The sequence below is a fragment of the Loxodonta africana genome, chromosome 22 (genome assembly GCF_030014295.1).
Source record: "Loxodonta africana isolate mLoxAfr1 chromosome 22, mLoxAfr1.hap2, whole genome shotgun sequence".
Taxonomy (NCBI): Eukaryota; Metazoa; Chordata; class Mammalia; order Proboscidea; family Elephantidae; genus Loxodonta; species Loxodonta africana.
In genome coordinates this window covers 39,457,203-39,484,562 of record NC_087363.1, presented here as the reverse complement: position 1 = coordinate 39,484,562, position 27,360 = coordinate 39,457,203, and the positions used below count along the sequence as shown (strand labels likewise).

At 43.9% G+C, this 27,360-nt stretch overlaps 2 protein-coding genes across 12 annotated transcripts in view; one reads left to right on the top strand and one right to left on the bottom strand.

Moving 5' to 3' along the window:
• Positions 1 to 14,982, top strand: part of MKRN2 (makorin ring finger protein 2) — a 39,977-nt gene extending 24,995 nt beyond the window's left edge. Inside the window, exons 6-8 of the mRNA XM_064274869.1 lie at positions 1,591 to 1,701; positions 12,870 to 13,014; positions 13,195 to 14,982. Of these exons, the coding sequence (XP_064130939.1) occupies positions 1,591 to 1,701; positions 12,870 to 13,014; positions 13,195 to 13,332 (394 nt within the window). The 3' untranslated portion in view covers positions 13,333 to 14,982. The remainder of the gene's footprint in view (positions 1 to 1,590; positions 1,702 to 12,869; positions 13,015 to 13,194) is intronic.
• The window catches only part of RAF1 (Raf-1 proto-oncogene, serine/threonine kinase), a 103,349-nt gene continuing 85,652 nt past the window's right edge, over positions 9,664 to 27,360 (bottom strand). For all 11 annotated transcript variants that reach the window (XM_064274862.1, XM_064274864.1, XM_064274865.1 and 8 more), the window contains 7 exons: positions 21,762 to 21,846; positions 20,854 to 21,030; positions 18,469 to 18,515; positions 16,879 to 16,997; positions 16,383 to 16,514; positions 16,109 to 16,243; positions 9,664 to 15,898 (listed from right to left, as the gene is read on the bottom strand). In XM_064274862.1, the coding sequence (XP_064130932.1) occupies positions 15,755 to 15,898; positions 16,109 to 16,243; positions 16,383 to 16,514; positions 16,879 to 16,997; positions 18,469 to 18,515; positions 20,854 to 21,030; positions 21,762 to 21,846 (839 nt within the window). In that variant the 3' untranslated portion in view covers positions 9,664 to 15,754. The remainder of the gene's footprint in view (positions 15,899 to 16,108; positions 16,244 to 16,382; positions 16,515 to 16,878; positions 16,998 to 18,468; positions 18,516 to 20,853; positions 21,031 to 21,761; positions 21,847 to 27,360) is intronic.

The following is a 27,360-nucleotide window of genomic DNA, read 5'->3' as shown; positions in this document are numbered from 1 at the left end:
ACTCTGTGTTTGTTTCTATTAATTTAAGTTGATAATTATATCCCTGTTGCTTTTGAGTCATCAGTCAGAATCTTGAGCCTACTGAAGCCTGCCCACAAACCACATGTTGTCCACTGGAAGCTTAAACAAAGCAAAGCCTGCACAGACATAAATTGCATTGAGTAGCTGGCAATAGAAATCTTGATTCAGTCTCCACTGATATAATTATCACAGTCATCTCTCGCTTTTAATTGGAGGAGTAAACAAAGCAAAACTGATACACAGTCGCTCTTGGCTCAGCAGTTGAATGCAAAACCGTATCAGATCATCTTAAGTGAAACCATTAAGCTGTGTTGAAAGGTCTGCTTATTTCATAGTCTAATTATGTCTTATTAGTGCCAGTGTCTTTGATCATAAGTCACTTTAGTCATATGCTTGTGAGCATATAAAAAGACCCTTGCTGCTTGTACACTTCACATTTGAAATCTGCGATCTCTTTACTAGAATCAGCCAGTTATTGATGATATTGTACACGCTTTTTTCAGTTTATAAATTTAATCTTAGAACCCATTAGGATCATGGCAGGAATTAAACATAAGTCCTACACTACCAACTTCAAACTGAAAGTCATTGTGAGGGCTGAAGAAACGAGCAACAGAGCGGCAGAGAGAGAGTTAGAGGTTGGAGAGTCATCCATCGGTAAATGGAGAAAGGAGAAAAAGGAACTGGAAAAAATGAATCCAAGAAAAAAAAACACGTCGTGGGCCCAAAACAAAATTCCCTGAGTTGGAGAACGACTTGAAAAAGTGGATTATTTCTCAAAGGGAACAAAATCAAGCTATCTGTACTGTCGTAATTCAGATCAAAGCAAAGCTTCTTATAAATGAAAGCGGAATCTCAGATTTCAAGGCGGGTTTCACCTGGATTTCTAAATTAATGAAAAGGAATGGCTTCTTCGTGAGACTGAGAACCACTGATAATAATAAAGAATGAATAAACTAAAATGGCCTGTTTTAAGATGAAAACACAGTTTCTTCTGGTGACTTATTTGTTGATTTCAAAGACATTGATTATCAGTTTAAGATTTATGAATTCAATAAAATAGAAACGACATCTTGTTCTTGTAGTTTTAGGCCTAGGATCATTTCTTACTTAACTAATCTCCAGCTCTTTGTGCATTCTTACTCTTTGGTTTCAACACAGTGTCCCATTTCCATCACAATCCCATTCAATTAACCATTGGTTACACTTGGTTTAGGAAAATACTTACCTTAAATGAAGTTTCCATGAGATCAGTTTTATCCTGGTAACATTAAATCCATTGGACAAAAAAAAAAAAATGAAGTCAGCAACATGAAAAAACAATGGCATAGCGTGCTTATGAAAAGAATGCGCAGGGGGTTGTGTGAGGCTGCAAAACCATATGACGTGTGTTATTTGTGTGAAAAATGTAGTAAGTAAGGTTCTCATAGTTCCCACATGATTGCAATTGCATGTTTTGGGATTTTTGGCTAAGAAAATAATCATGCATTTGAGCAAGGGGTTTAGTGGTGGTATATGCACAGGATTTATAACTTAATCTCTCTCTCACTCACCTGATTCTTATTTCAGGTCTTGTCCAGAATGCCGTGTGATATCAGAATTTGTCATTCCAAGTGTATACTGGGTAGAAGATCAGAATAAAAAGAATGAGTTGATTGAAGCTTTCAAACAGGGAATGGGGTGAGTGTTTTGATTTTAGACATGATCCTGGTGTCTGCCCATTTCAGGTTTCAGTCCTTGTCACCATCTGCAGGGGGCCTGACAGACTCTCAGAGTCTCTTCCTTCTCCCAGCACCATGCTGCACTCTATGGATGCAGAGCTAAGGTTTGTGGTGTGTCTGCCTGCAGGAGCACCCATCTGGGGGCGTAGAATGCTGTTCTGACTTCCACAACTGCTTATAGGTGGTTTCCTTTGGTATGTATGGGCTTGTTTAGTTTCTAAGCTGAGGAATATCTCCTAGAAGTCCTGATTTCTCTTGGTAAAGTTGACTTTGATCTGTGATCATACATTCATTAGACACAGATCTATTGAGGATCTACTATATGATAGGCCTTTTCTAGTTGCTGAGGATTCAACACTGAATAAATCAGATACCCCAGCCATCACACAGCTCACATAACAAACAAGAATAATAAAAAACAAGATAAATAATGAAAATATATAATATTCACTGGTGATCAGTGCTATAGAGAGAAATAAAGCCAGGAAATAGGAGATACAGGGTGAGGGGGGGTTGCAATCCAAGTGTGCAAGACCAGGGGACGCCTCAGTGAGATGATATTTGAGTAGAGACCTAAAGAGGGTGAGGCTGTTTTGGGAAAAGAGCATTCCAGATGAAGGAATAGTCAGTGCAAAGACTCTGAGACAGGAGCTTCTCTGGCTTGTTCGAAGAGCAGCAAGGAGTGGCTGGATGAGACTGCTGGGAGAGGATACTGGAGATGAGGTCAGAGTGATAATGGGACAGGGGCAGGGAGTGAATTTTTTAAGGCTTTATAGTCATGTAGGAGTCCTGGTGGCACAGTGGTTAAAGCACTTGGCTGGGAATCAAAAGGTCAATGGTGGGAACCCACCAGCTTCTCTGTGGGAGAAAGATGTGGCAGTCTGCTTCCGTAAATATTACAGCCTTGGAAACCCTGTGGGGCAGTTCTTCTCTGTCCTATAGGGTCTCTATGAGTTGGAATTGACTTGATGGCAACAGGTTGGTAGTCAGTGTATGGGCTAGACGTTTTATTCTGAATGAGATGGTGTTTTAGTTATCTAGTGCTGCTGTAATAGAAATACCACAAATGGATGGCTTTAACAAGGAGAAGTTTATCCTCTCACAGTCTAGGAGGCTAAAAGTCCAAATTCAGGGCGCCAGCTCCAGGAGATGGCTTTTTCTCTCTGTCGGCTCTGGAGGAATGTCCTTGTCGTCAATCCTCCCCTGGTCTAGGAGCTTCTCAGCACAGGGACCCTGGGTCCAGAGGACGCGCTTTGCTCCTGGCCCTATTTTTGGTGGTATGAGGTCCCCCTCTCCCCCGCTCGCTTCTCTCTTTTATATCTCAAAAGAGATTGACTCAAGATACAACCTAATCTTGTAGATTGAATTCTGCCTCATTAACATAGCTGTCTGATTAACATCATAGAGATTAAGATTTACAACACATAGGAAAATCACATCAGATAACAGAATGGTAGACCATCACACAATACTGGGAATCATACCCCTTCTAGCTTACTGGACTGTGAGAGAATAAACTTCTCTTTGTTAAAGTTATCCACTTGTGGTATTTCTGTTATAGCAGTGCTAGATGACCAAGACAGAATTTAGTACCAAGAGTGAGGTGCTGCTCTAATAGATACCTAAAATGTGGAAGTGGTTTTTAAACTGAGTGGATAGAGGACCGGCAGCGGCAGATGCCTGGCAGCAGCAGAGAAGTGGCAGTGGCAGAGAACCAGCAGCAGCAGAATCAGGAGACCAGCACAAGGTGGCACTGGAGCCGACCCAAGGAGCAAGAGAGCTGAGTGCCTGTGCACAGGATTCTTCCTGGCAGAGGAGGGTGCCTCTGAGCACTTACTGGTGTAGCAGGGCTTGCCAGTGCATGGAGCAAGAGAGCTGAGTGCCTTCCTGCTGAAGGTTACTGGCAGAGTGGGGTACCTCCAGGCACTTACTGGTGGAGCTGCAGAGCTTTGGAACACTTGCCCCAACAGGGCAGATGTGAGGCCCAAAGAGCCGAGAGGCCAAGGAACCAGGAATCAGAAGCCAAAAAGACAAGGAACACAGGAAGCCAAGCTGCCTCAGTCTCAAAAAGGTATGGCCACAACCTCTGGAGTTTCAAAGGGTAGAGCCATGGCCTCTGGTGTTTCTAAGGGTGAAGTTGCCACTTAGATGGACTAGGAGAATGGTGTATCTAAAGCTGAGGGAGCAGAGTTGCTGTCCCAGTGGGCCCGGAAGGTGGAACTGAAGCCCAGGGCCGAGGGGCCTCCACTCAGAATCTGGAGAGTGGCCAGTACCTAGAGTCTGGAGGTCAGGGCTATTGTGTGAATGGTCTCAGAGAACGGATTGTTTTCAAGCCTTGAGGGCTGATATAATATGTTCTGGTAACTTGCTTGGTGTCTTCTTCCCTTCCACTTTTTCCCATTTGTAATGGAAATGTCTAGCTTGTACCTGCCTGTTGCACCATTGTACTTTTGGAAGCTGATAACTTGTATTCTGGATTTCACAGATGAGGAGGAATTTTTGGATTTTGGACTTGGAGTTAATTAAAGACTTTAGCTATGATATGATGGGGTGGATGTGTTTTACATGTGGCAAGGACATGAATTTTGGGGGGCCAAAGGGTGGAATGTCATGAACTGAATTGTGTCCCCCAAAAATATCTGTGAACTTCCTTGGTCATGATTCCCAGTATTTTGTCTACCATTTTATCATCTGATGTGATTTCCTTGTGTGTTGTAAATCCTGTCACTACGATGTTAATGAGATGGATTAGTGGCCGTTACATTGATGAGGTCTACAAGATGAGATAGTGTCTTAAGCCAATCTCTTTTGAGATATAAAAGAGAGAAGTGAGCAGAGAGACATGGGGACCTCATACCACCAAGAAAGCAGTGCCAGGAGCAGAGCACATCCTCTCGACCTGAGTTTCCTGTGCTGAGATGTTCCCAGACCAAGGGAAGACTGATGACAAGGACCTTCCTCCAGAGCCGACAGAGAAAGCCTTCCCCTGGAGCCAGTGCCCTGAATTCGAACTTCTAGCCTTCTGGACTGTGAGAGAATAAACTTCTCTGTGTTAAAGCCATCCACTTGTGGTATTTCTGTTATAGCAGCACTAGATGAAGACAATACCCTAGCCAAGTTGACACACATTTTTGGGAGACAAAATTCAATCCACAACAGATAGAAATCTGTCTTAGGGTTTTGATCAGAGGAGTGACATGATTTTATTTATATTCTAAAAGGATTGCTGTGGTTGATCTAAGAATATATTGAAGGAGGAGGCAAAGGTGGGAGTGCAGAAGCCAGTTAGGCTATTGCAGTCACCCAGGCAATATATGACAGTGGCTTGGACAAGGGTTGTAGGAGTGGAGGTGGTGAGAAGTGGCTGGGTTTCTGGGTGTTCTGAAGGTATCGTCTATAGGATTTGCTGACATATTGAGTATGATGTGGGTGTGAGAGGGAAGAGGGGGGTTGAAGATTCAAATTCCACTTCAGCATTATCACTTTTCATTTCACTGCAGCACTTTTATCTTCATTGTTCAATTTCCACTTTTGATTACCCATTTTTGTAAAATGTCCACTGGTCTGTCACTGGGAAACGGAGGCAGCACAACTGCACGCTTTGCTGTCTGTGTGTGAACTGAATAAGATGCGCGGTAACCAGTTACTGACAGACTTTGACAAAAGTAATGTGATTGGTCATGATCATGGTGCCCAGTGATTTGCGGACTGAAGAGCTAACTGCTGTGATTCTTGTACTTTAGGCAATTACAGTCATGTACTGTGGTAATTGAATTTGAACTTTTATTGCTGGGAGAGAAGTGTTATTTAACTAAACTGTGGTGTGTAAGTTTCCTAGGCCTGCCATAACAAATTATCACAAACTGGATGCTTTAAAATAAAAAAAAAAAAATTTTTTTTTGCTTTAAAATAAAAAAGCAGATATTTATTCTCTCAGTTTTGGAGGTTAGAAGTCTGAAGTCAAGGTATCAGCAAGGTTGGTTCCTTCTGGAGTCTCTGAGGAAGAATCCATTCCATGCCTCTCTCAACTTCTGCTGCTGCCAGCAATTCTTGGCATTCCTTGGCTCATGGCAGCATAACTCCAGCATAACTCCATTCTTGGCCTTCATCTTCCCATAGCCTTCTCTCCTATGGCTCTTTTCACCCCTTTTGTCTCTTACAAACAAAGATGTCATTGGATTTAGGACCCACCCAGATCTTGAGATCCTTAACTTGAGCAAATCTGCAAAGACCCATTTTCCAAATAAGGTCACATTTGCAGGAACTGGGGGTTATGATTTGGACATATCTTTTTGCAGGTCTCTATTCATGCCCTACTCATGGTAACTGAAACTTATGCATATCAGAACTGTACAAAGCAAGGACCTCCTGTATGCCAGTTTTATCCATTCTGTTGATGGATACTTGCCCTGTTTCCAATTTCTGGCTATTCCAATTATTTTTGTTTTAATGCTGTCATCTGTTACATATTGATGTCTCTGTTTCCCTATTTTCAGTGTTTTAGCTTTGTTTTTGTGACTTTCCTATCTGGGTTTATATCTGCTTGCTCTGTCCTGTGTTCCAGTCTCGGGTTGTTATCTGGTGTTATGGATTTTCTAATCAGAGGAATCCCTTTAGTGTTTCTTGTAATTTTGGTTTGGTTTTTGCAAATTCCCTAAACTCCTGTTTATCTGGAAATGCCCTAATTTCACCATCATATTTGAGACAGTTTTGCTGGATATATAATTCTTGGCTGGCAGTTTTTGCTTCAAGGCTTTATATATGTCATCCCATTGCCTTCTTGCCTGCACGGTTTCTGCTGAGTAGTCTTAGTCTTATCGACTCTCCTTTGTAGATGACTTTCGTTTATCCCTAGCCACTCTTAAAATTCTCTTTTTGTCTTTGGTTTCATCAAGTTTGATCATATCTTGGTGACTTTCTTTTGGGATCTACCTTGTGTGGAGTTTGATGAGCATTTTGGATAGGTATCTTCTCATCTTTCATGGTATCAGGGAAGTTTCCTGCCAATAAACCTTCAACAGTTCTCTCTGTATTTTCTGTTATTTGCGCACGCCCCCCACCCCTTTCTGGTACTCCAGTCACTCATAGGTTATTCCTTTTGATACAGTCCCACATAATTTTTAGGGCTTTATTTTTTTTAATTCTTTTATCTGATTTTTCCTCAAATAAGTTGGTGTCAAGTGCTTTATCTTCAATCTCACTAATTCTGACTTCCATTGCCTCAGTTCTGCTCCTGTGACTTTCTGTTGTCTAATTCTGAAATTTTATTGTTAATCTTCTGAATTTCTGTTTGCTGTCTATGGATTCTCACAGCCTGTTAAATTTGTCATTGTGCTCTTCTGTAATCTTCCAAAGTTCCTCTATTGCTTCGTGTGTCTCGGCTTTTATCTGCGTTTTGCCTGATCTCCTTCCTGATCTCTTGAAGGGTTCTGTGTATTAATCTTTTGTATTCTACCTCCGGTAATTCCAAAGTTCTCTTCCTCCGAAAGATTTCTTAATTCTCTGTTTTGGGAACTCGCTGAAGTCCTCATGGTCTGGCTCTTTATGTAATTTGATATTGACTGTTGTCTGCAAACCATCAATAACTTGTTACATTTATTTATTTAATGTTTGCATACTGTGTCCTAGCTTCTTGTTTTGATATGCCCAGATAGGCTACTCGTGTGAGCTAGTTTGATTATTGGCACTTTTGAAGTGCTAATGTCCTGTCACCAGGTAGTTAGTTAGAGGTGTTACTAGGTATGTGAGCCCAGGAGTCCATTTACTTTCCTTGTATGGATTTAGCTCAGGTGTCCAGGTAGTTGGTCACGAAGTGTATGGTGCAGGTTCTCACCTAGAATCCTAGGCGGACAGGGGTGATTGGAGTAGGCACAGGTATCTGGCTGCAGTAGGGGGTCATGCACTGAGCAAGACGGGGGGCTAACAGCTGCCCCCGAGTGGGATGAAAGCATCTCCCTGTTCCCTGGAGTGCGTAGGTGGGTGGGTTTTGCAGCCAGACTATGGGCACCCCGTGCTGTTGGCTGTAAGAACTGGGAGGCAGCACTTATTCTTGGACTCCTGTGGTGGGTAGCTAGGTGGTGTGGGTGGAGCCATCAGTCCTCAGGCCCCTGATGTGGGTAGGTGAGGACCCTGCTTAGTGGGCAGGGTGGTGTCAGATGTCATGAATCTGCCGCTTCCCCTTATAACTGATACAGTTGAAAATAGGCTTCAGGTATACACCCCGTTGTATATACCTGTGCTGTTGAAATGGGCTCACACAGGTCTATGCAAGGGTGAAAGGCATTCAAAGTCTGTGTACCCCTTACGCCTGTGCCTAGGCAAAGGAGCTGTGCCTGCCTGAGTTCCCCGCTTAGAGGAGGTGGCAGATTATTTTTTCCTGTTAATTTGTTCCCTCTCCAAGGCCAGGAGAACGGCTCAGGGCGTGTGATGGGTCTTACTTCCAGCCCAGGGGAAGCAGCATTCGCTGAAGCAATTGCAGATTGTAGAGCGGGGAGGAAGCAGGTAAATGGGAGAGGGTCTTCCCAAACGGGGTGGTTTTTAATCCATGCAGTAGGTTAGACGCATATACTTATCTTTTGCTGACTGAGCATCGCTTTACACTGGTTCTGGAGGCTTGAGCAGTCTCTCCACCACGCCCCTCTCCCAGTGTGGAAAATGCTCCTTGAATGCCACTGCTTGCCTCACCGTGCACACCAGCCAATCCAGCCTGCAGGGTGCTGCGTCAGCTCTGGGACCTCCTCGCTGCTTCTGAACCGTCTCTCCCTCCCCCTGCCACTCAGTTCCATTCCTCAACTTGCCTTTGATGTTCAGGGCTCCTAGACTGTCATATATAATCGATTCACTTGTTTTTTTTTTGGGTCTTTGTTGCAAGAAGGACCACCAGAAGCATCTGACTACTTGCCATCATGGCCCCACCTTCTATTCTGAATATTTTTTAGAATTCCATTTGAGCTTATAGCTTTGAAGCTGTACCTTTTTTAATTTTACATAGTTCTAAGGATTATAACATACTCTTAATTTTTCACAGTCTAGTTAGAATTAATATTCTACCACCTTCCTTAAAATGCAGTTACCTCCTCAATACTGTCTTTTATATACTGTAGATAATAATGCTTGTGCATTGAATCTGCATCCATTATAAAACACTCAAGGTAACAGGTAATTTTTGCCTTTAAAATAAACTTTCTATTTTTTAAATTGAGGGAAAAAGTTTTTTGTATTTTTTATAAATTTTTTTTATATTTACCCAGATAGACTTTTTCCAATTCTCTTTATTCCTTCCTTCCCTGTGGTATAATTTCCCTTCAGCCTCAAGAACTGCCTTTAACATTCTGGTAGTGTAGATCTGCTGGCAATGAATTCTCTTGGCTTTATTCACTTTTCATTCTCAAAGAATATTTTCATTGACTATATATTATATATTGGTCTAACTGGTCTCCCTATTTCTACTTTTGCCTCCTCTTCCAGTGAATAGAATTCTGAGTTAAGAGTTTTGGTTTCTTTCAGCACTTTGCAGATGCTGGTCCGTTATAACCTGGCTTCTACAGTTTCTGATGACAAGTCAGTGGTAATTCAAATTGTAATGTTTCTTGGGATGCTTTCAAAATTTTCTCTTTGTCCTGATTTTTGGCAGTTTGACATTTCACATGGGGTGGTATTCTCTGAGTTTATAAATTTCTGTCATTCATCAAAGTTGGGGAAATTCCAAGCATTGTTTCATCAAATATTTTTCTGCCTGGCTTTAATTCTCCTTCTGGGACTCTAATTACACATGTGATAAACTTTTTGATACTATCCCACAGTGCTCTGGGATTATTTTTTATTTTTTGCTGTTTTTCAGATTAGATGGTTTCTGTTGATATATTTTCAGGTTCACTGACTCTTCTTTCAAATTCAATTTGCTGAAGTCCACTAGTGACTCTTTTTTTTTTTTTTTAATCTCAGGTATTTTATTCTTCATTTCTAGAATTTCCATTTGGTTCTTTTTTATTGTTTGTTTCTCTCCTGAGATTGCTTATCTTTTCATTCTTTGGGTGTATGTTCTTTCATGACCTTGAATGTATTTATAGTAGCTGTTTTAAAATCCTGTCATCTTGAAGTTGGTCTCTGTTGATTGTCTTTTTTCACAAAAATGGGTTACATCTTGATGACTTTTTAACATACTGGTTAGTTTTGGATTGTATCCGAGACATTGTAAATGTACTCTGGGTTCTGTTAGGTTCCTCTGTAAGGTGGTGTTTTGGTTTTATCAGACAGTTAAATTATTTGGACTCAAACTCTTGGGCAGCATTTTAAACCTACGTTCAGTTGCTTATCCTTAGTTGTGCCGCACTGAGCCTGCCACATTCATGTGTGGGTCAGGATTAGCCAGAGATCTGGGCATAGTTTATGCACAGTATTTGGAGCACTCCATCTCAGGCCTCCTCCTTTGAGGGATTTCGTCCTCATTTTCAAAAAAAAAAAAAAAATTTTTTTTTTTTTTGTGGTTGTCCTGAACTCTGTCTTTTCCTTCTTCAGACAGAAAGGCAGAATTTTCTGTGGGGTTTAAAAAAAAAAAAGGTAACTCACTCCTTGCTATTCCCTTCTTCCAGTTGTCTTCTCCCCTAAAGAATCTCCTGCCTTTATTTACTCTCCAGTGCCTTCAAGATCTTTTATTAATAGTTATGTTCATCGTTATCTGCAGGAGAGACAGTGTGGTAAAAGCTTACTTGGCCCTACTGAAGTGGAACTATATGTCACCTTTTTTCATGGTTCCTTTAAGTTGCATATCAGTTACTGAAGAATTGGTATTTTCCTGTTTTTCCCTCTTGTGGTGTTTTATTTTATGTCCACCAGAGGGCAGGCAAGGCAAGGCAGTGGAGGAGCCCGAGCCTATAGAAAGGAGCTCTGCTGGAGAAGTTTGACATTTCTCATGTTTTATTGCTGTTAGGGTCTTTCCTGGCCTCGGTTTCCTTGGAGGACTGTATTTACACATTCCACAAGGTACTGAACACTCAACAGGGGTCAGGCACCTTCAAACTAAGCATCGATGGGGTGGTTGGGGAAATGAAGAGATTAGTAGAATAACTTCCCAGGAAATTACAAGAAAGCAATTACGATATACAGAATTATTCTTGAAAGGCCCAAGCCAGATGTCACAATAGAGAAAGCACTTGGATCCACCTCAGACTGTTAGGAATAGCAGTACGGGAACCCTGAGCCATGAAGCATGAATAGCTTGTCCGGTGGGGAGCAAGGGATAGAATGACATGGGTGCAGAAAGGTGCATAGTTCGTGTTTGGGGGCAAGGGGCATGGTTCATTGGGGTTGAAACATGAGGCATGTAGAAGGATGTGGTGGGACCACAGGGCCACAGAGACTGGAGTCAAGTCTGAGGGGGCCTTGAATACCAGCCTGTGAATGGTCTTTTAAGAAGAGGGTGACAGACATACTGTTTGGGGACACTCCTCTGTGGTTATGTGAAGAAGCTGAAAACTGGTGGGAGGGAGACCAGTTTAGAAAGGACTGTGGCAAGCCAGGCAGCAGAGAATGTCGATCCAAACAGCTTCAAGAATGTGGAAATGGAAAGGATGGACAATTTGGGAGGTGTTATGTAAGCACAATGAACACAATTAGATGTGAGAGAGATGAGAACAAAGACTAAGTCACAATGAAGTGGTGGCTTTTGGGCTTGGTGACCAGAAAAATAGAATAATTGTGGGGATAAGTTGGGAGGACTAGAGAGTGTTTGAACCTGGTGAGTTTATGAAAGCAAGTACCCTAGGATGTCCTCGTGTTGATATCCAGCTGACACTTAACAGTGTCCTCCCCCTTTTGCTCTGGGGAGAGCTCACTGCTAGAGCAGAATCGTAGGAGAAGAGGGCACCACGGCAGATGTCTGGTCCAAACACCTGCGTGGTTGAACCCACTCCTCGGCCACCTGTGCTGGAGTCAAGCCTGCCAGAAGTAGGTGCCAGGCAAACAAGGCAGCCCCTTCCCCTATGGTCCACAACTAGGAAGCTGTTCTGGATGCTGCTCTGGACTATGCCTCAGAGGACTTCACTGGGCTCTGCCATCCCCTTGTCTGAGGAAACAGAAGAGAACTGGAGTTCAGGAATCCACCTCTGTCATCTACAAGCATCACACATACCAGCTGCCCAGCTGGCGGCGTGCCATTTCTGCGTGATTTGGTTTTATTTTTGCAACTTATTCCCTCCTTAGTACTCCTAGGTAGCTCTCTGGTTTCTAGGGTACCGCTTCCAAATGTTTCTTCAATTGAGGACCATTTATGATTGTGTGAGCTCAATTTCATTTGAGGAAGAAATGGGAATTCTTTTACTTGGTTGCGAGTTTCCTCTGGAGCAGGGCCTCTCTACATAGGGGTCTCCGGGTAGAATGCAGAGATAGGAAAACATTTAACTTTTTGATAACTATATCCTATAAACCTATGTGTTTTGTTTTTTGCATTTAAAAACATTGTTCTGAGAAGGGGTCCACAGCACATGGAGTTAAGAACCTCTGCTCCAGAGGGTGGGTACAGAGGAAAATTAGAATGAGACCTGTAGCTTTAGGCAGTTGCTAGAATTCACTGCTTTCCCTTTGACTCCTAAGTCACAGCTTCCTGTGGTCACCTTTGACATCACTGCTGGCCAGAAGGGAAAGCTTTACTGGGTGGAGCTCCTTTTGGAACTTTGAGCTGAGGAGGCCCGTGACCTAGCTTCAATGCTAGAGCCCAGGCAATTGGCCCAGAGATGCAGCCAGGGGCTAAAGTGAGGCTTGACTGGCTGCTCAGGCCTCAGCTAGCCCCTGGCTGCTGCCTGTTGATCAGGTATGTGCAGGAGTTGCCTGGAGGGTCTGGGTTTCTCCTGAAAGGCCTTTAGCACCGCACATTCAATACAGTAGAATCCCCACACAGACCCAAATTCTGTGGGGCAACATGTTACCGTGGGAATGTTATCCAGCTTGGAAATCAGAATCCCAGCTGTATGTGACCTTGGACAAGTCACTTGGCGCCTCTGAGCCTCAGTTTCCCTACCTATAATGTGAAGCTCTCCTAGTGCTCGCATTGTATGCAGACATGAAGGAAGGCAGGTGTCCACCTGGGCCCCAGTTTCTCCCACTATCCTCTTGATTTCTTCTGATTTTCAGGAAAAAGGCCTGTAAGTACTTTGAGCAAGGCAAGGGGACCTGCCCATTTGGAAGTAAATGCCTTTACCGCCATGCTTACCCTGACGGGCGGCTTGCAGAGCCCGAGAAACCCCGGAAACAGCTCAGTTCTGAAGGCACCGTGAGGGTAAGGACATTGCTCTCTTTCAGGGACACTGAGCTGTGGGCATTTCCAGATACTGTTCTTGGCCTCTTCTCTGGCTACATGGCTTTGGCAACAGGGATTGGGGTAAGCAAAAGAAAAAGCGGCACGTCTTTCATGTTGCCATTAGCAATAACCAAGCATGTTTTCTGGGCGTTTTTGCAGTTCTTCAATTCTGTGCGGCTCTGGGATTTCATCGAGAACCGAGAAAGCCAACACATCCCCAACACTGAAGATGTGGATATGACCGAGCTTGGGGACCTCTTCATGCACCTTTCTGGAGTGGAGTCTTCAGAGCCCTGAAGAGTAGATGGTCGCCCCTGCATCTTGGGCTCCGCTGGCCGAGCCTCCCAAGCTAGGGCATGCAGTTCCCTGTCTGCTGCACTAGGTGGTGTGTCACTTGAGTTTGAGTAGGATTGTACTTTAGCCTTGGCCTCTCCACTCTCCACGGGAACAGTGAAGGATATAAAATAACCTGTCTAGTATACGGCCTGGTCATTCTTACAGTTGATACGTTAGCTGCACTTCAGGCTCCTTAGGGTAAACAGCTGATCATTCAGACCGAGTTCTGACCAACTGCTTTTACAACAAACTTGGTTCCCGTTTCTCCCCAGAAGCAGTAAACGCGCACTTGCTCCTAAAGCAGCAGATTCCTTTTTCTTACCAAAGGGTTCTTCATCCTGTAAAAGGATTCCTTCTGTAGTGTATTCCCTTAGTGTATTTAAACAGTGTGTGGTCAAAACTATGACATATACGGAACTTTTCATTTTCTGTAAAGTGGCCCTTCACACCTATAGAACTTTAGTACTCAAAGGCTCTTCATTTTGAGTATGATCATTGAGTTCTCTGAAGTGTCCAAAAACAGTTGCTCCTTTCAGGAAAAAACCCTTCGTTACCCCAAAACTAGAATTTTGTATTTTGGCCAACCTGCAAAATGACAGAGGCCGTGTTTACAGGAAGAGCAGTAATCTTCTTGCCATGTGTTCAGTAAACAAAGTTAAGCATAAATCTTTTTACCTATACGGGAGGCTCCTGAAGTAACGGGCATTCCTGGGAGGCAGAGCGGAAGTGTAGCCCCCTCACTGCTGGGCTGGGACCCAAGGAGCCCCTGCCCACATCCCTCCAGGAAGAGCAGTAATCTTCTTGCCATGTGTTCAGTAAACAAAGTTAAGCATAAATCTTTTTACCTATACGGGAGGCTCCTGAAGTAACGGGCATTCCTGGGAGGCAGAGCGGAAGTGTAGCCCCCTCACTGCTGGGCTGGGACCCAAGGAGCCCCTGCCCACATCCCTCCAGAGAAAACAGCCCCGGCTCTCACCTGAGAGCTCTTCTTTGGACAGGCCTGTCGTGTGGGGTTAATACTCAAGCATTTATTCTTACCTGTAAAGCCTGGCTTTGATTTAAATTTTGTAACTTAATGGAGCCCAAGGACGTTTCTGGTTCTGTACCCAGCAGGTGTCCCAAAAAAGATCTGAGCTCAAGTTTTCCGTCATCAGTTGTGGTTTTAATTGAATGACGAGCATAATCTTGGAATTTGTCTATTTTTGTAACAAGCCGTAGATACCAAATATTTTATAAATGTGGGTAGAGAAAGGTCTACTTTGACCCTGGAGTTTAGAGTGCTTTTAAGACAAAGGCTGAAGTAAAATTCATTCCCAGCCTACACTCTGGGCTCACTTCCTGCTTCTTGAGTTCTTCTCCAGAAGAGAGTACTAATTTATACCCCAACCCCTTTCTAAGGGAGTGAACATTCTAAGGGAGTGAACAGTGGCATGTCAAGCTGTGAGTCAGTGGTCTTAACCTGACACTTTATTACTTTAAAAGGAGGTAACAGCCATTAAACCTAAATTTAATTTATTTTATTAAAATAACATAATTGAGGAACCATAGTATAGTAACTGTATTTTGTCAGGCGCAATAAAAACAAAATTAAAACCCAAATCATCAAGAAAACCTGTGTCCTTGGCTTCCTTGCATACACGTGATGGGACTGTAGAGACAAGGCTGGTTCTGGGGCCCCGCCCCATAGGGGCAGCTCCTGGAAGACTGCTCCACACGCTGGAAGACTGCTCCCTGAGAGGGTGGAGACTGGGAGGGCAGGCCAGTCACCTCACCTGGAGACCTCAGGCTGGATGAAAGAAGAAGTGTCCAAGAAGTAAAGTTCCATAGTACCAGAGCAGGCTCCTTCAGGCGGCCGGGGATCTCGACAGTCCTGGTCTGTTTGGTGCATTACGTGCAAAACTACCTGTTTGGTACCCCGCCGCTATCTCTTTGAAGAAAAGTCCATCCTCTGATAAGCATTCCTCACAGGAGCTTAATTCCAAAATCCACGTGTCCCCACATCTGAGCTGGATTGTCTACTACCTTCATTTCCACTCTGAGTATTCTCTCCTGCCGTAAAAATAATTCATTTAGCCAAGAGCTGGGGACCCTGGATGATGTACTGCCATCAGCACCCACTTGTGCATCTGGAGAAGGCTTGGCTCATGGGCATGTGGGGAGAGAGGAGAGCAGGACAAACCAGCATGGTGAGTGGCTTCCTTCTCCCAGGGCCAGAAAGGGTAGAAAAGGCAACATGAAGTTAAGGCCCTGTGAATCATCTAGAAGGTCCTTAGCAGCAGCTTTTCTGAAAATGAGTTCTGTCCCCATAGAAAGGGAGCAGAAAAGTGGTGCCTGCTGACTTCCCTTCCTTCCCTGGTGGCCTGAGTGCAGGTACAGAGTCCAACTAGAAGACAGGCAGTCTAGGGGACGTGGTCAACGTGCAGGCATTGATATCCTCAGTGTGGGCCGCCCGGTGCAGGGAGGGCTCAGAAGCACTCCGGTTGATTTTCGGTAGAGAGTGCTGGAGCAGCTCAATGGAAGACAGGATCTGAAACAAGGCCACAAGGTGTGCCTGGTGTGTCAGCAACAGCTTTAAATGGGCCCAAGGACCCAGGCTGTCCCTCGTCCCACACCTACAAAATCTTGTAGAGAACACTTTCCCTCCCTCTAAAAACCACATACGCATGTCCCACTTTATTTCTATGATTGAGCTCTCCTGTTTTAAGATAGTTGGCAGCCCCTTTGAGCTAAGTCTTACCTGGGGGAAAAGAGGCCTTTCTTCCTTAACTTTCTTCACACAGTCAGCTACGAGCCTCTTCATTGCTTTGGGGCAGTTCTTGTATAGCTTACTAAGATCCGGGGAGGCATACCCTCGACCCACCATGAAGATGATCTAAGGGAGAGAAAAGAGTGGAAGGAGTTGGTAGATGAACACCAGTGAAAGAAAGAGTGTCTTCTAACTCTAAACTGCAGAAGGCCCCAGGGTTCCCTCAGTGAATCAGCCCCCCTTAAGCAGCCAGCACAGACTTAACCTGATCCCGGTTGTTGATGTGTGAGTAAGGAAGTTCCCCCGTCATCAGCTCATACAATACAATGCCATAGGAGTAGACATCAGACTGGAAGCTGAATGGGTTATTGTCCTGCATCCGGATCACCTCTGGGGCCTACAGGGATAAAGTATCATCATCGTCTGAGCCCCACAGTCATCCAGGGGCCACTGTCCCTTCCCATCAGTAAGACCCCAGTCCTCAGTCCCCATAGTTAGTTGTTCCCCAAAGGGCTCCGACTCTCAAGAGGTTCCCACGCTTCTTATCACCCCACTTGCTAACTCCTCTCTGTGATCTCCAGCCTCCTCTAGGAAAGCCAAAGCTGCCCTGGACTGTCTAGTCCAGGGAAGTGGGCACAATAACTTATGGTCATCTACACTTTTGGGAAATGACAGAAATGCTCTAAATTTGCACAGAGACCTCCAGGGCACTCCTTCCACCCTGTACTAGAAGCCAGCTAAGGAGAGCCTGAGTTTCTTACCATCCACAGGACAGAGCCGGTGGGTTGTTCAACCTGCTGAGAACCACTCCAGCGTGACTTTACTGTTGCCAAACCAAAATCTCCAATTTTTACCGTCAATCCTTCATGGAGAAATATATCTCAATGCTTGTTAAGGACTCTGGTTTCAAAAGAATGGTCAAGTTCATTTTGAAAAACTTCCTAAAGTTCTTTATAGCATAGCAATCTCTCCACCTCCCATCTGCCCAGGCTTCTCTGTGCTAGATTTGCTAAGGTTTTTGAAGTTTTAAAAAAGTGCTTCTAAAATTCCCCTTCTTCCAGGAGGAACACAGGATTGCTCCGTGTGCCAGATTATTTGGCTCCAACCAGAAACAAGCCAAAGTTTCCCCCCTGCTTCTTTTCCCCATATACATCTCTAGATGCGAGATCCCCAGCCTCGTGAAAATGAACGTGCTTTTGCCCCCAGACTGAAGAGCACAAGCTTGTTCCTCAGAGTGCCAGGCATGGGCCACTGGTTGCTGGGATTGCCATCTGCCTGCATCTGCCCTCTGAGGACTAACTGAAACGTGAGTGGAAAACAAAATAGCAAATCCCTTACTAGCACTGAGTGTTCTCATAAGACATTTCCCTTCAACAGGTACCTCTTGGTGACTAACAGCAGCAGCAGTCACCTCACTTTTAGGGAAAGTCAGGCAGTTTAAGGCAAACTTGAGATCTGCTGTGGCCCAGTAATTAACATCACCCCAAAATCTGTTGTGTCTGCTTTCTGGGCATAATATTTTGCTCTAAAAAAAACACCCACCACTGAGAGGTATTCCGTATCTCAAGCATGTACCCAAAGTGGGGCCACGTGCCATAATCCAACTTAGCCCAACTCTCATGCCTCCTCCTAGCCAAGAAGTGAAGTCTGGCTGTAATGCCATGATCCTCCCAAAGGGAAATAAGGCAGATTAAGAAAAAAAAAAATTTAATTTCATGCCTAATTAGCATGAAAAATACCTTTATTTGTTCTCCCTTCTATAAAAACACGTAAGTCTTAGAAAAGGGGAGGGACTGTTTCCAATAGCGACCTTTAAGGAAACCACTTACTAAAAAAAAGAAAAGACAAATTTTAAGTAATTTTGGAAATCTTGAAACATCTGGGTTACAGCTACTTTCTGATCAGACACACTGTCATCTACAAATTACAAATAAACATAAAATACAAAAGACCAACCCCCCCAAGCCAAATGTAGAACAATGCAATAAAACTAACTAAGCCCATTTCAAACTTAACCCAAATATGTATCAACTCTTGCGGAAATCTTTCCAAAGTCACTTTTGCTGGGTTAAGTTTTTAAAAAAAGAAGGCAGCCCTCTCCCCAGATACCACTCTCATCACCATCTGGGTGGAAGCAGAAGCTGTGGAAGACCCACCAACCCTCAACTATACTTTAAAATGTTACTTTGTTTTTCAAAAAACTAAATTTCTGATTTTATTTCTTCCTATCCTTTGCCTTTTTTCCTAAAAACATTTCCTCCAGCACTGTGAACCATTAGGGAGAAGAGTCTACCTTCTGTTTTCTTAAATTTAGATCTGAGCAATCAAGTGAACTCAACAACCAAGGATACTGTTGGATTTCATGTCTCTGTGGATGATGTTCTTTGCATGCAAATAGCTGTGAAGAGAAAATAAATCTATTAGAACAGTTTGAGAGACATGGGTAAGCATGAGCAGTTCCCAACCACAGTTAAAAAGATGAAAAATGCAAGAAAAAATATAATTTTGCAACAACAACAAAAAATATGTGTGGTTATATACATACATATGTATGCATACGTATATAGGAATGTATATATGTGCATATATATGTAGCTATATGTATGCATATACGTGTGTGCATGCATGTTCACATATATAATAAAGCACATGGGGGCACAGTTATGGATACTTCTTAGACATAACCAATACCTCGTGAAACTGGTTTTCTGGGTTTGAAGAATTAGGGCCATAATTTTGTGGGACAACTTGGTCAACTGGCATAACATAGTTGATAAAGTTTATGTCCTACATCCTAGTTTGGTGAACAGTGTCTGGGGTCTTAAAAGCTTGCAAGCAGCCATTTAAGATACAACTATTGGTCTCATCTCGTCCAGAGCAAAAGAGAAAGAAAAAACCAAAAACTTAGAAAAGAAACTAGTCTATAGGACTAACGGTCTACATAAATCATGTCCTTATCTACTCTGAGAACAAGAATGAACTAGGCGGTGCCCAGCTACCACTAACAACAGTTCAGATCAGGACCACAAAAGATAAAACCTGAAAGAAGGGGAGAAAAATGTGGAACAGAACTCAAGTTCTTAAAAACTCCAGACTTACTGGACTGGTTGAGACGAAAGGACTCCCCAAGACTACTACCCTAAGATACTCCATAAACCTTGAACCGAAACTACCCGCTGAGGTGAAGTCACCTGTTCGCTAAATAACAGGCTCACAAAGAACATTACCAGTGAATACTGTGCACTTTAAAAAAATCATCTATATGAGACCAAATGGTCAACAATTAAAGCAAAGATGAAACGGTAAGGGGACAGGGAAACCAGATTACTGGAAGCAACACATCCAGAAGGGAATTAATGAGAATATTTTAAAAAAGTGAAAAATGTAACTAATGTCTCTGAACAATTTGTGTAGTAACCGTTAAACGGGAACCTAATTTCCTGTGTAAACTTTCACTGAAAACACAGTAAAATATTTAAAAAAAAAAAAAAAAAATGCAAAGTAACCTGAAGGCCTTGCTCGCAGTGAAGCGTTACCTTCAGGGTCTGGCCCTGTGCTGGTCTAGCCTGTCTGCGCTATTCCTCACCCAAAGGTGGGGCCACAGCACACACGATGTCTCCTCTTTAGCATCAGTTTTACTCAAAAGTAATTCTAACAACCCAAATGTCCATCAACTGATGCATGGATCAACAAAAGGTGGTGTAACAATACAATGGAGTACTACCGAGCCACAGAAAGGAATGAAGTACTGATTCATGCTACAACGTACTAAGCCAAAGAAGCTACTGGTCACAAAAGGCCACATACCCTGTCATTCCATTATAGGAAATACCTACAACAGGCAGATCCACAGAGCTAGGAAGTAGCTCCGTGCTTGCCAGGGGCTGGGGAGAAAGGCAGCGGGGACTGACTGTCAGTGGGCTGCTTTTTGGGGTGGTGAAAGTGTTCTGGAATTAGATTGTTACGGCTGTACAATTTCGTGAATATACTAAAGACCACTTTAATTATACACTTTAAAAGGGTAAATTTTATGGTATGTGAATTATATCTAAATAAAATTTTTACAGTAATTCTGACTAGTTATTTCTTAAGATGTGCATCATGCAAATTCCATATTTAATGATCTATTTAACACTCACAAGCACAGCTTGAACTTTACCCCCAGATATCTGGGGCTATGCAGAACTCTTGCTTCTCTCACATTGCAGGTGCTTTGGAGAAAAAGTTTGAGAAACACTGCCCTGGGCTGTCAAAAAAGGACTCAAACTCCCAGCCTCCATTTCACTGAGCAGTATGTGAAGCAGAGAGTCCCAGAAGGGTAGTATTTAATGCAGGAGCTAAGGATGACCTTAGCCTTTTCTAAAAGGAAACAAACTATCCAAAAAGTGACATGTAGACAAACTTTCCCATGGAACAAACACACATACTGATGGACCATGCCTGACATCCGATGCCTGCAGAGGGCACTGTTGTGGCTGTCCAAGCTCAACCTTTCAGGTAGCAGCTGGAACCAGAACTGGAGTCCCATGAGGGCAACCTCAGCTTGGGTGAGGACCCTGGGTATCTCATTCATGGTAACTGGTCCCCTCCAACCCAACTGAGAGGTTCATTTTCAGCTGTGCAAAAATACCACAGAAATCACTGAACAGACTAGATGGCTTTTCTTAACCCTAGTTCCAACCTAGGGACAAGTCAGTGCTTAGGCCCAGGAGACAGTCTTCAGGCCGTCTACTCACTCCATTCCCTGAGCCGTCTGCCGGGCAATGTCAATCAACTGGAACATCTGAAACTTGGTCTCCTGGACATGCAGGTGTTTATAGAGGCTGCTGCCTTCACACCACTGGGTCACAATCGCCAGGTTGTCCTTCGTCATGTACCCCATGAAGAGCAATATGTTCACGTGCCGTGTTTTGCTGGAGGAGGAGGTAGGAGAAAAGGCTCTAAAACCTTCAGTTGCCTCAGAACTGGGAGATCTACTCTGCTTTCCTAATGACACCAGGTTCCTTGTGTTCTGGACGTCACCATGCTCATGACCTGAGGTAACTGGCAAAGCAAGCTCAAGACATCTAATAATTCAGCTGGTGTTCTGAGCTAACTAAGGGCCATCAGTGCTGGCCTTGTTTATAATGAGGTCAGTCTCCCCAATCAGTGTACAGTCATGACTCTACCCACAGGCTCCAAGGACCCCCTCATCTATGCAATCCACCATCATTCAATTTATTCCTAGAAATCTCTAAACAAGTGACTCAAAGATCTGAGGGCTGAAGGTAACTGAAGTCCGGAATAAAGCAACTTGGCTATAAAAAGAGCTCTTGGAAATAAATGTAAAATAGAACCTATTTCTCCCTACCTCAAAGCTGAACTATCGAGTGTACCCACAGACCTAAAACTAGTGGAAGATGGTGTTCTCATGAAAAAGGGCTCTGCTAAAGGTCTGACAACCATATAAACTGAAGGGAAACACTAAGGGAGGAGCTTCCAACAACAGCAATTCCTCAGAGAGTACTAACCAACCACTAGTCCCAGCCATGGAATATTCAAAGACAGAGGCTCCAGCTGTGACGGCTGTTTGTTCTTCTATCCCACCACCCCTCGCTCCCCGTCCTGTCACTCTACGGGCTGGACAGGCCAGCTTTGTACTCACCGCAGGACAGCCACTTCATTCCTAAAGGCCTGGAGCTGCTCAGGTGTTGGGTCAACGACCTTGAGGATCTTTACTGCAACATCTCCTGCAAATTAGTTTGCAGTCAGGACAATCAGTTGGATAACCTTACTTTGCTATTTTTCAAATACCCTAATTTTGAGGAACATACAGTGAATCATTTATTCAAAGAATCATATACCTACACAGATGGAACAAATCTGCAAATCTGAAATAATTCAATACAAGTGGCTGAAAAAAAGTTAAATAGGTTATACTACCATCCTTAAAATACAACGCCATAATCGTTAAAAGGCTTGGTTTAAAACTATTCACACCAACTCTGACATCCCCAGAGGTGAGGTCATGTGCGGTAGGGTGACTAGCCTCACCCTGTGACGATGAGATCAGTGCAGGGATGGGAATGGCCCAGCAGGGAGTGACTCACTGAGCCACAGGCCAGTGTGGGGAAGCAGGCCAGTGAGCAAGCGACATTCACAGTTCCGTGAGACCTAAGATGGGCCCTCATACAAACTCAAAGATATATATTAAAACTGGGCTACTTTGCCTTCAATACCCTCAAAAGTAATCCTAATAGTTAGCAGTGACTGCTTACTACATCCTGGCACCGTGTGTGCTTTTACAGGCATTATCGCTAATCCTCACAGCTGCCTTATTACGTAAATACTGTTATCTTCATTTCACAGACAACCAGCAGAGTGCAGTCATTTGCCCAAGGTCATAGAGCCAAAAAAAAAAAAAAAAAAAAGTGCTACAGCCAAGATCAGAATCCCAGTCTGAGCCCGATGCCTGACTTCTAACTACAGTCCTGACACTGTCAATCACTGTGAGTAAAACCAGCCTCTTTATGGAACTTTAAAACCGCCCAGGGATTAATTCTACTTTATATGCACTACAGATTTAGAAACCACGTTCAAGAGTGTTTTTATATCAATATACTTATAATAACAATTATAATAAATTACTTTGAGCTTATTAGAACCTCAAATCTTCATGACAAATGAATTTACTATAACTTAGCTTTCCAAGGATCTACAAATTAGGAGTCAGATGAATGGAACCCTGGAGGTAACTGAGTCCAGCCCTCTACGTAACAAGCAAATCCCTCACAGCACATCCTGCAGCCTCTTCTGTTGGCGCAGTCCTCACTTCACTTATGGGTAGCACCACCTACAGAGAGATGTTTCTTATGATAGGTGGCCAACTGTTTCCCTGTGATCTCTGCTTATCAGAGCAGGCTCCAAACCGGCTCTTACTCAATTCACCTGCACAAGTTTTTGCCAAGGGTCCAGCGCTGCCTGCGTGGCTGCTGTTGGTTCTGGACAGGAGAGATGCAAGCTATATGTTCAGAGATACCTTCTATCTGGGAAGACAGATCCGGTGGAACCATGTGGAACACAAACGACGACAGCCCTAACCTCAAGCTTCTTACGACTGAGTAGGAAGGCCAGAATTTTCTGTATAACCGCTCATTTTGGTGGAACCTGAGCCAAGACAGGAGTGCTCTGAGGGCAGGGTGCCCCAACAGGGGGAAGTGCATCTTCTTGCAGAGGGCAAGTAGAAAGGCTTTCGGAAGGAAACGGGATGTAAGCCAAGGGAAGGATTTTAACAAACAGGAGAGAGGATGTCTGGGCATAGCAGTAACAAAGCCATGGCTAAGGAGGATAGAAGAAACATAAGCTGTGTTTCAGAAACTCTAAAGTGTGATTTTGGCATACTTTAGGATAGAAAAAGGGAGATCACGAAAGAGTCTGCTGCAACAGCCCAGGCCAAACGCAAACACAGTGGCGACAGTGGGAACAGAAAGGAGGAGATGAGGCAAGAAACCGTATAAAGGTGAACTTATTCAACATGGCGGTCAGCTCAGTGGCAGGACCAGGAAGATCGCAGTGCTGGTATCCTGGGGCTCCAGCACTGGGCAGAACCTATAAAGGGACAGGGCAGGGTTGAGAGTGCAGAAAGAAGTGGGGGCAGGTGGTGAGGGGGTGGGGTGGCTGGATACGGTCCCTCAGGAGAGGTTGCTTTTGGGAGACCTCCCCATTTCGTGGGCCTAGTTTTATAATCTCTTCCCTTCCTCACAGCTCTCCTCTGGACATGCTCCAGATGTCACTGCACTCAGGACCACTCGTTCTGGACCCAGTTAGTACTGTAGCCTCAAAGGTCAAAGGATTAGCTGGCAGTCAACACCCCCTCACAGTGACTGACTCTGACCTTGCTGTTAGCTGAGCATCCTTAGCATTTTCACACATCCTATTGCTAAAGCCACATTTTCCACCTCTAGCTTCTAATTTTTTGGAGCAATGAATAGGACTTATCCCTATTAAAAGCTCTTCTTTGTCCCATCATCACAGCCAGTTTTTTCATCTTTCTAAATTCTTATATTATCCAGTGATGTACTACACCTCTTATTTAAGTCATCCACAATACCTGTGTCTTTATCCAAGTCACTTATGAGAAGAGTGAACAGGGTCACCCTCTCAGGAACCTACCTGCCATCCAGCTCACGTGTAACAGTTACAATAACAGATTTATATGCAATGTCTTCCTGAAATCCAGAAACTGTATTCTATACCACAGCATTCTCCTCATTGATCTGTCCAGTGACTTTGTTATAAATGGACATGCAATTGCTCAGGAACACCACATTTCCAATAGATCTTGGCTTTTCTTTCCAAGCAAGGACTCAAAAACCATCTTGCACAACTGGCTTTTAGAATCTAGTCCAGGATCCACTACTACTCTCTTCATTCATCTCCTCATTTTCCAAAAATGCTTGTGTCTGGCCTTCTAAGACCTCTCCTATCTTTAGGCTTCCCCAAAGTTGAGCAATCTCATCTGCATATTCCAAGGGCCAAGTCAGGGCCTTGGCTTTAGAGTCATTTACATTCTGCAACTCTGTCCCAGGCCTCAGTTCCGACCTATCCACATTTGTTTAGCTCTCTGCATCCATACATCCATTTCCACAGCAAAAACGGTGAGGTTGTTTCATTTCTTCTAGTACTACAGGCCCCTCCACTCAGGCCCAGCCTTTCTCCATCCTTCCCCTGTTCCAAGTGGGCTAGGTACACACCCACCTCTGAGTTTCTCTTAAACTATACTTTACTCTAGGCCTCTGCCTCTCCGTGCTGCTATCACTGGCCAGAGAGTCCTGACAAGTTCTTCCTTGGTTAGAGCCACCCTGTGCTCCCACTGAGGCCTGCCCCTTGTCCCCTGGAGCTCGGATCCCCTTGCATCTCTGAAGACCTTCTCTTTTTCAATCCCATTGGGATTATGTGCATTTTATCACTCAATTTTAGTTTCTGAAGGCCTCTCATCCCTCTTAAGTCATTTTCTTTTTGCAAGTCTTCCTCAGTCTGGATAACAAGCCTGACAAGCCTAACTAGGCTCCTAACTGGCTGCCACAACCTCAAAGGTCACTTTTCCCAGGGAGCCTGGTCATGTGTGTTTTGCCAACAACTTCTCCTGCTTGCTAGGCAGAACAAACAAGCACAGCAGCAGCAACTTCCCCCTTGGGTTCTTCTGTTACCTTCTGAGAGGAGGAACTTGGGGTGGGGGTGGAGGGCAGCTTACAAATGGAAACTCTGCAAATACTCCAAGGACTGCCATGAAAGGGATTCGATCTACTAGGTTCAATGGGTAAACACTATAGGAAAAACATATTTCAACTCTGATAAAGAGTCGTATTCTACTGGTAGAAATGCCCAGAGCTAAAATGAGCTCCCCATCATTCTGGTTTTCAGGTAAAGGCTGGCCAAACCTCCTGAAAATCTCCTACCATCCAAGACCCCAAAAGATATTTGAAGTCTTTACAAGGCCCCACCTCCCCGGTCCACTCCAATCCCTCTCCTGACCTCACTCCTATTGGTATCCCCATCATTCACTCTACCGAGGCCATTCAGGCCTCCGTGAGTTCCATCAACAGGCCAAGTGAGTGGCCCACTTTATATGTGCTATTGCTTCTTCCCCAAATACCTGAACCTCCTTCAGGCTTCTATGCAAATGACACTTTCTCAACAGATTCTTCCCTGACCAATCGACTACAAACCAGAACCGTGCCTGATCCATAAGGGCTTCCCTCCGTTTCTCTCCTTACCACTTAGGATATACTACATACTTTATTTTTCTTGTTTTTTGTCCCCACTAAAGTCCGTAAGAGAAAAATTTTTATCTGTTTTGTTCACCTAGAAGAATATCTAGAATTGGAAGAATGCTCAGGAAACAGTGAACGAAAAAATGAGTGAGTTTTAAGATGAACCACCAGCAAGGCAAGTTGGGAATTGAAAAGCTGTTCTTCTGAGGCTATGAGAGCAAAGTGGGGACTCACGCTTTGGTGGGGAATACTGGGGATTTAGCTGCTGATGGCATGGGCTGGCCATCAGTTTCTGGCAGGGGATGTCGGGACTCGGTGCCAAGCCTGAGACCCCCAGGCCTCAAGTCCACATATTTAGGCCTGTGGCCAAAATAAAGTGCTCCAACCTAGTCCTGGCAGTCCTGGGGCCAAGTCCATCATCTCCTTCATCTTCCTGGCACTCCGTGTAACAGGCATTCAGTATTGCTGCTTATTGCTCATCTCTCTCTCTCCTTTCTAAACTGTTTCTCTCACATGAATAAGAAATGAATAGCAATATCTTTATTTTTTCTTATGAAATTATCCAAATACCTTTGCAGTAGGCAATCTTGCAACATTTAAAGGAGTATACTCACTTATCTTAGCAAGTGATAATGACAAAGGTAAATGGCCAGGTAACCTTTATGGAGGGCAGTTCATGAAGTAGTTATTATTCATCAAACCAGAACTTCTTACTTTCCCTTAATACTAACCAAAAACCAAACCAAATCCATTGCTGTCAAGTCAATTCCGACTCATAACAACCTTCAGGATAGAGTAGAACTGCCCCATAGGGTTTCCAAGGAGCAGCTGGTGGATTCGAACTGCTGGCCTTTTGATTAGCAGCTGAGCTCTCGACCACTGCACCACCAACCAAAAAAAACCCAAACACACTGCTGTCGAGTCCTTTCTGACTGATAGCAACTCTACAGGACAGAGCAGAACTGCCCCATAAGGTTTCCAAGGAGTGGCTGGTGGATTCCAACTGCTGGCCTTTTGTTTAATAGCCAAATGTTAACCACTGTGACACCAAAGAAAAACAAACCCACTGCCGTCAAGTCGATTCCGACTCATAGCAACCCTATAGGACAGAGTAGGACTGCCCCATAGAGTTTCCAAGGAGTGCCTGGCGGATTCAAACTGCTGACCTTTTGGTTAGCAGCCGTAGCACTTAACCACTATGCCACCAGGGTTTCACCAGGACTCCCTTAGTAGTAAAGCCAGAGGCAAATGTAGTAAAAAAAACAAGATACTTTCCTATCATGTTTTCAGTAGGATGTAAAGTTGACACCTCACTCATCCACCACTGAAGAAAGAAGAGTTACTATTGCTTGGTGAATTTAGAATGTTTTTACCTTTTTAAACTCCAATTCACTTTCCTGCTTGACTCAAAGTCAAGGTTATAAACCTTGGCCTATGCCTTGGGCTGTGATAGAAATGCCCAGATGTGGGTTACAACCATGCTGTTGGCTC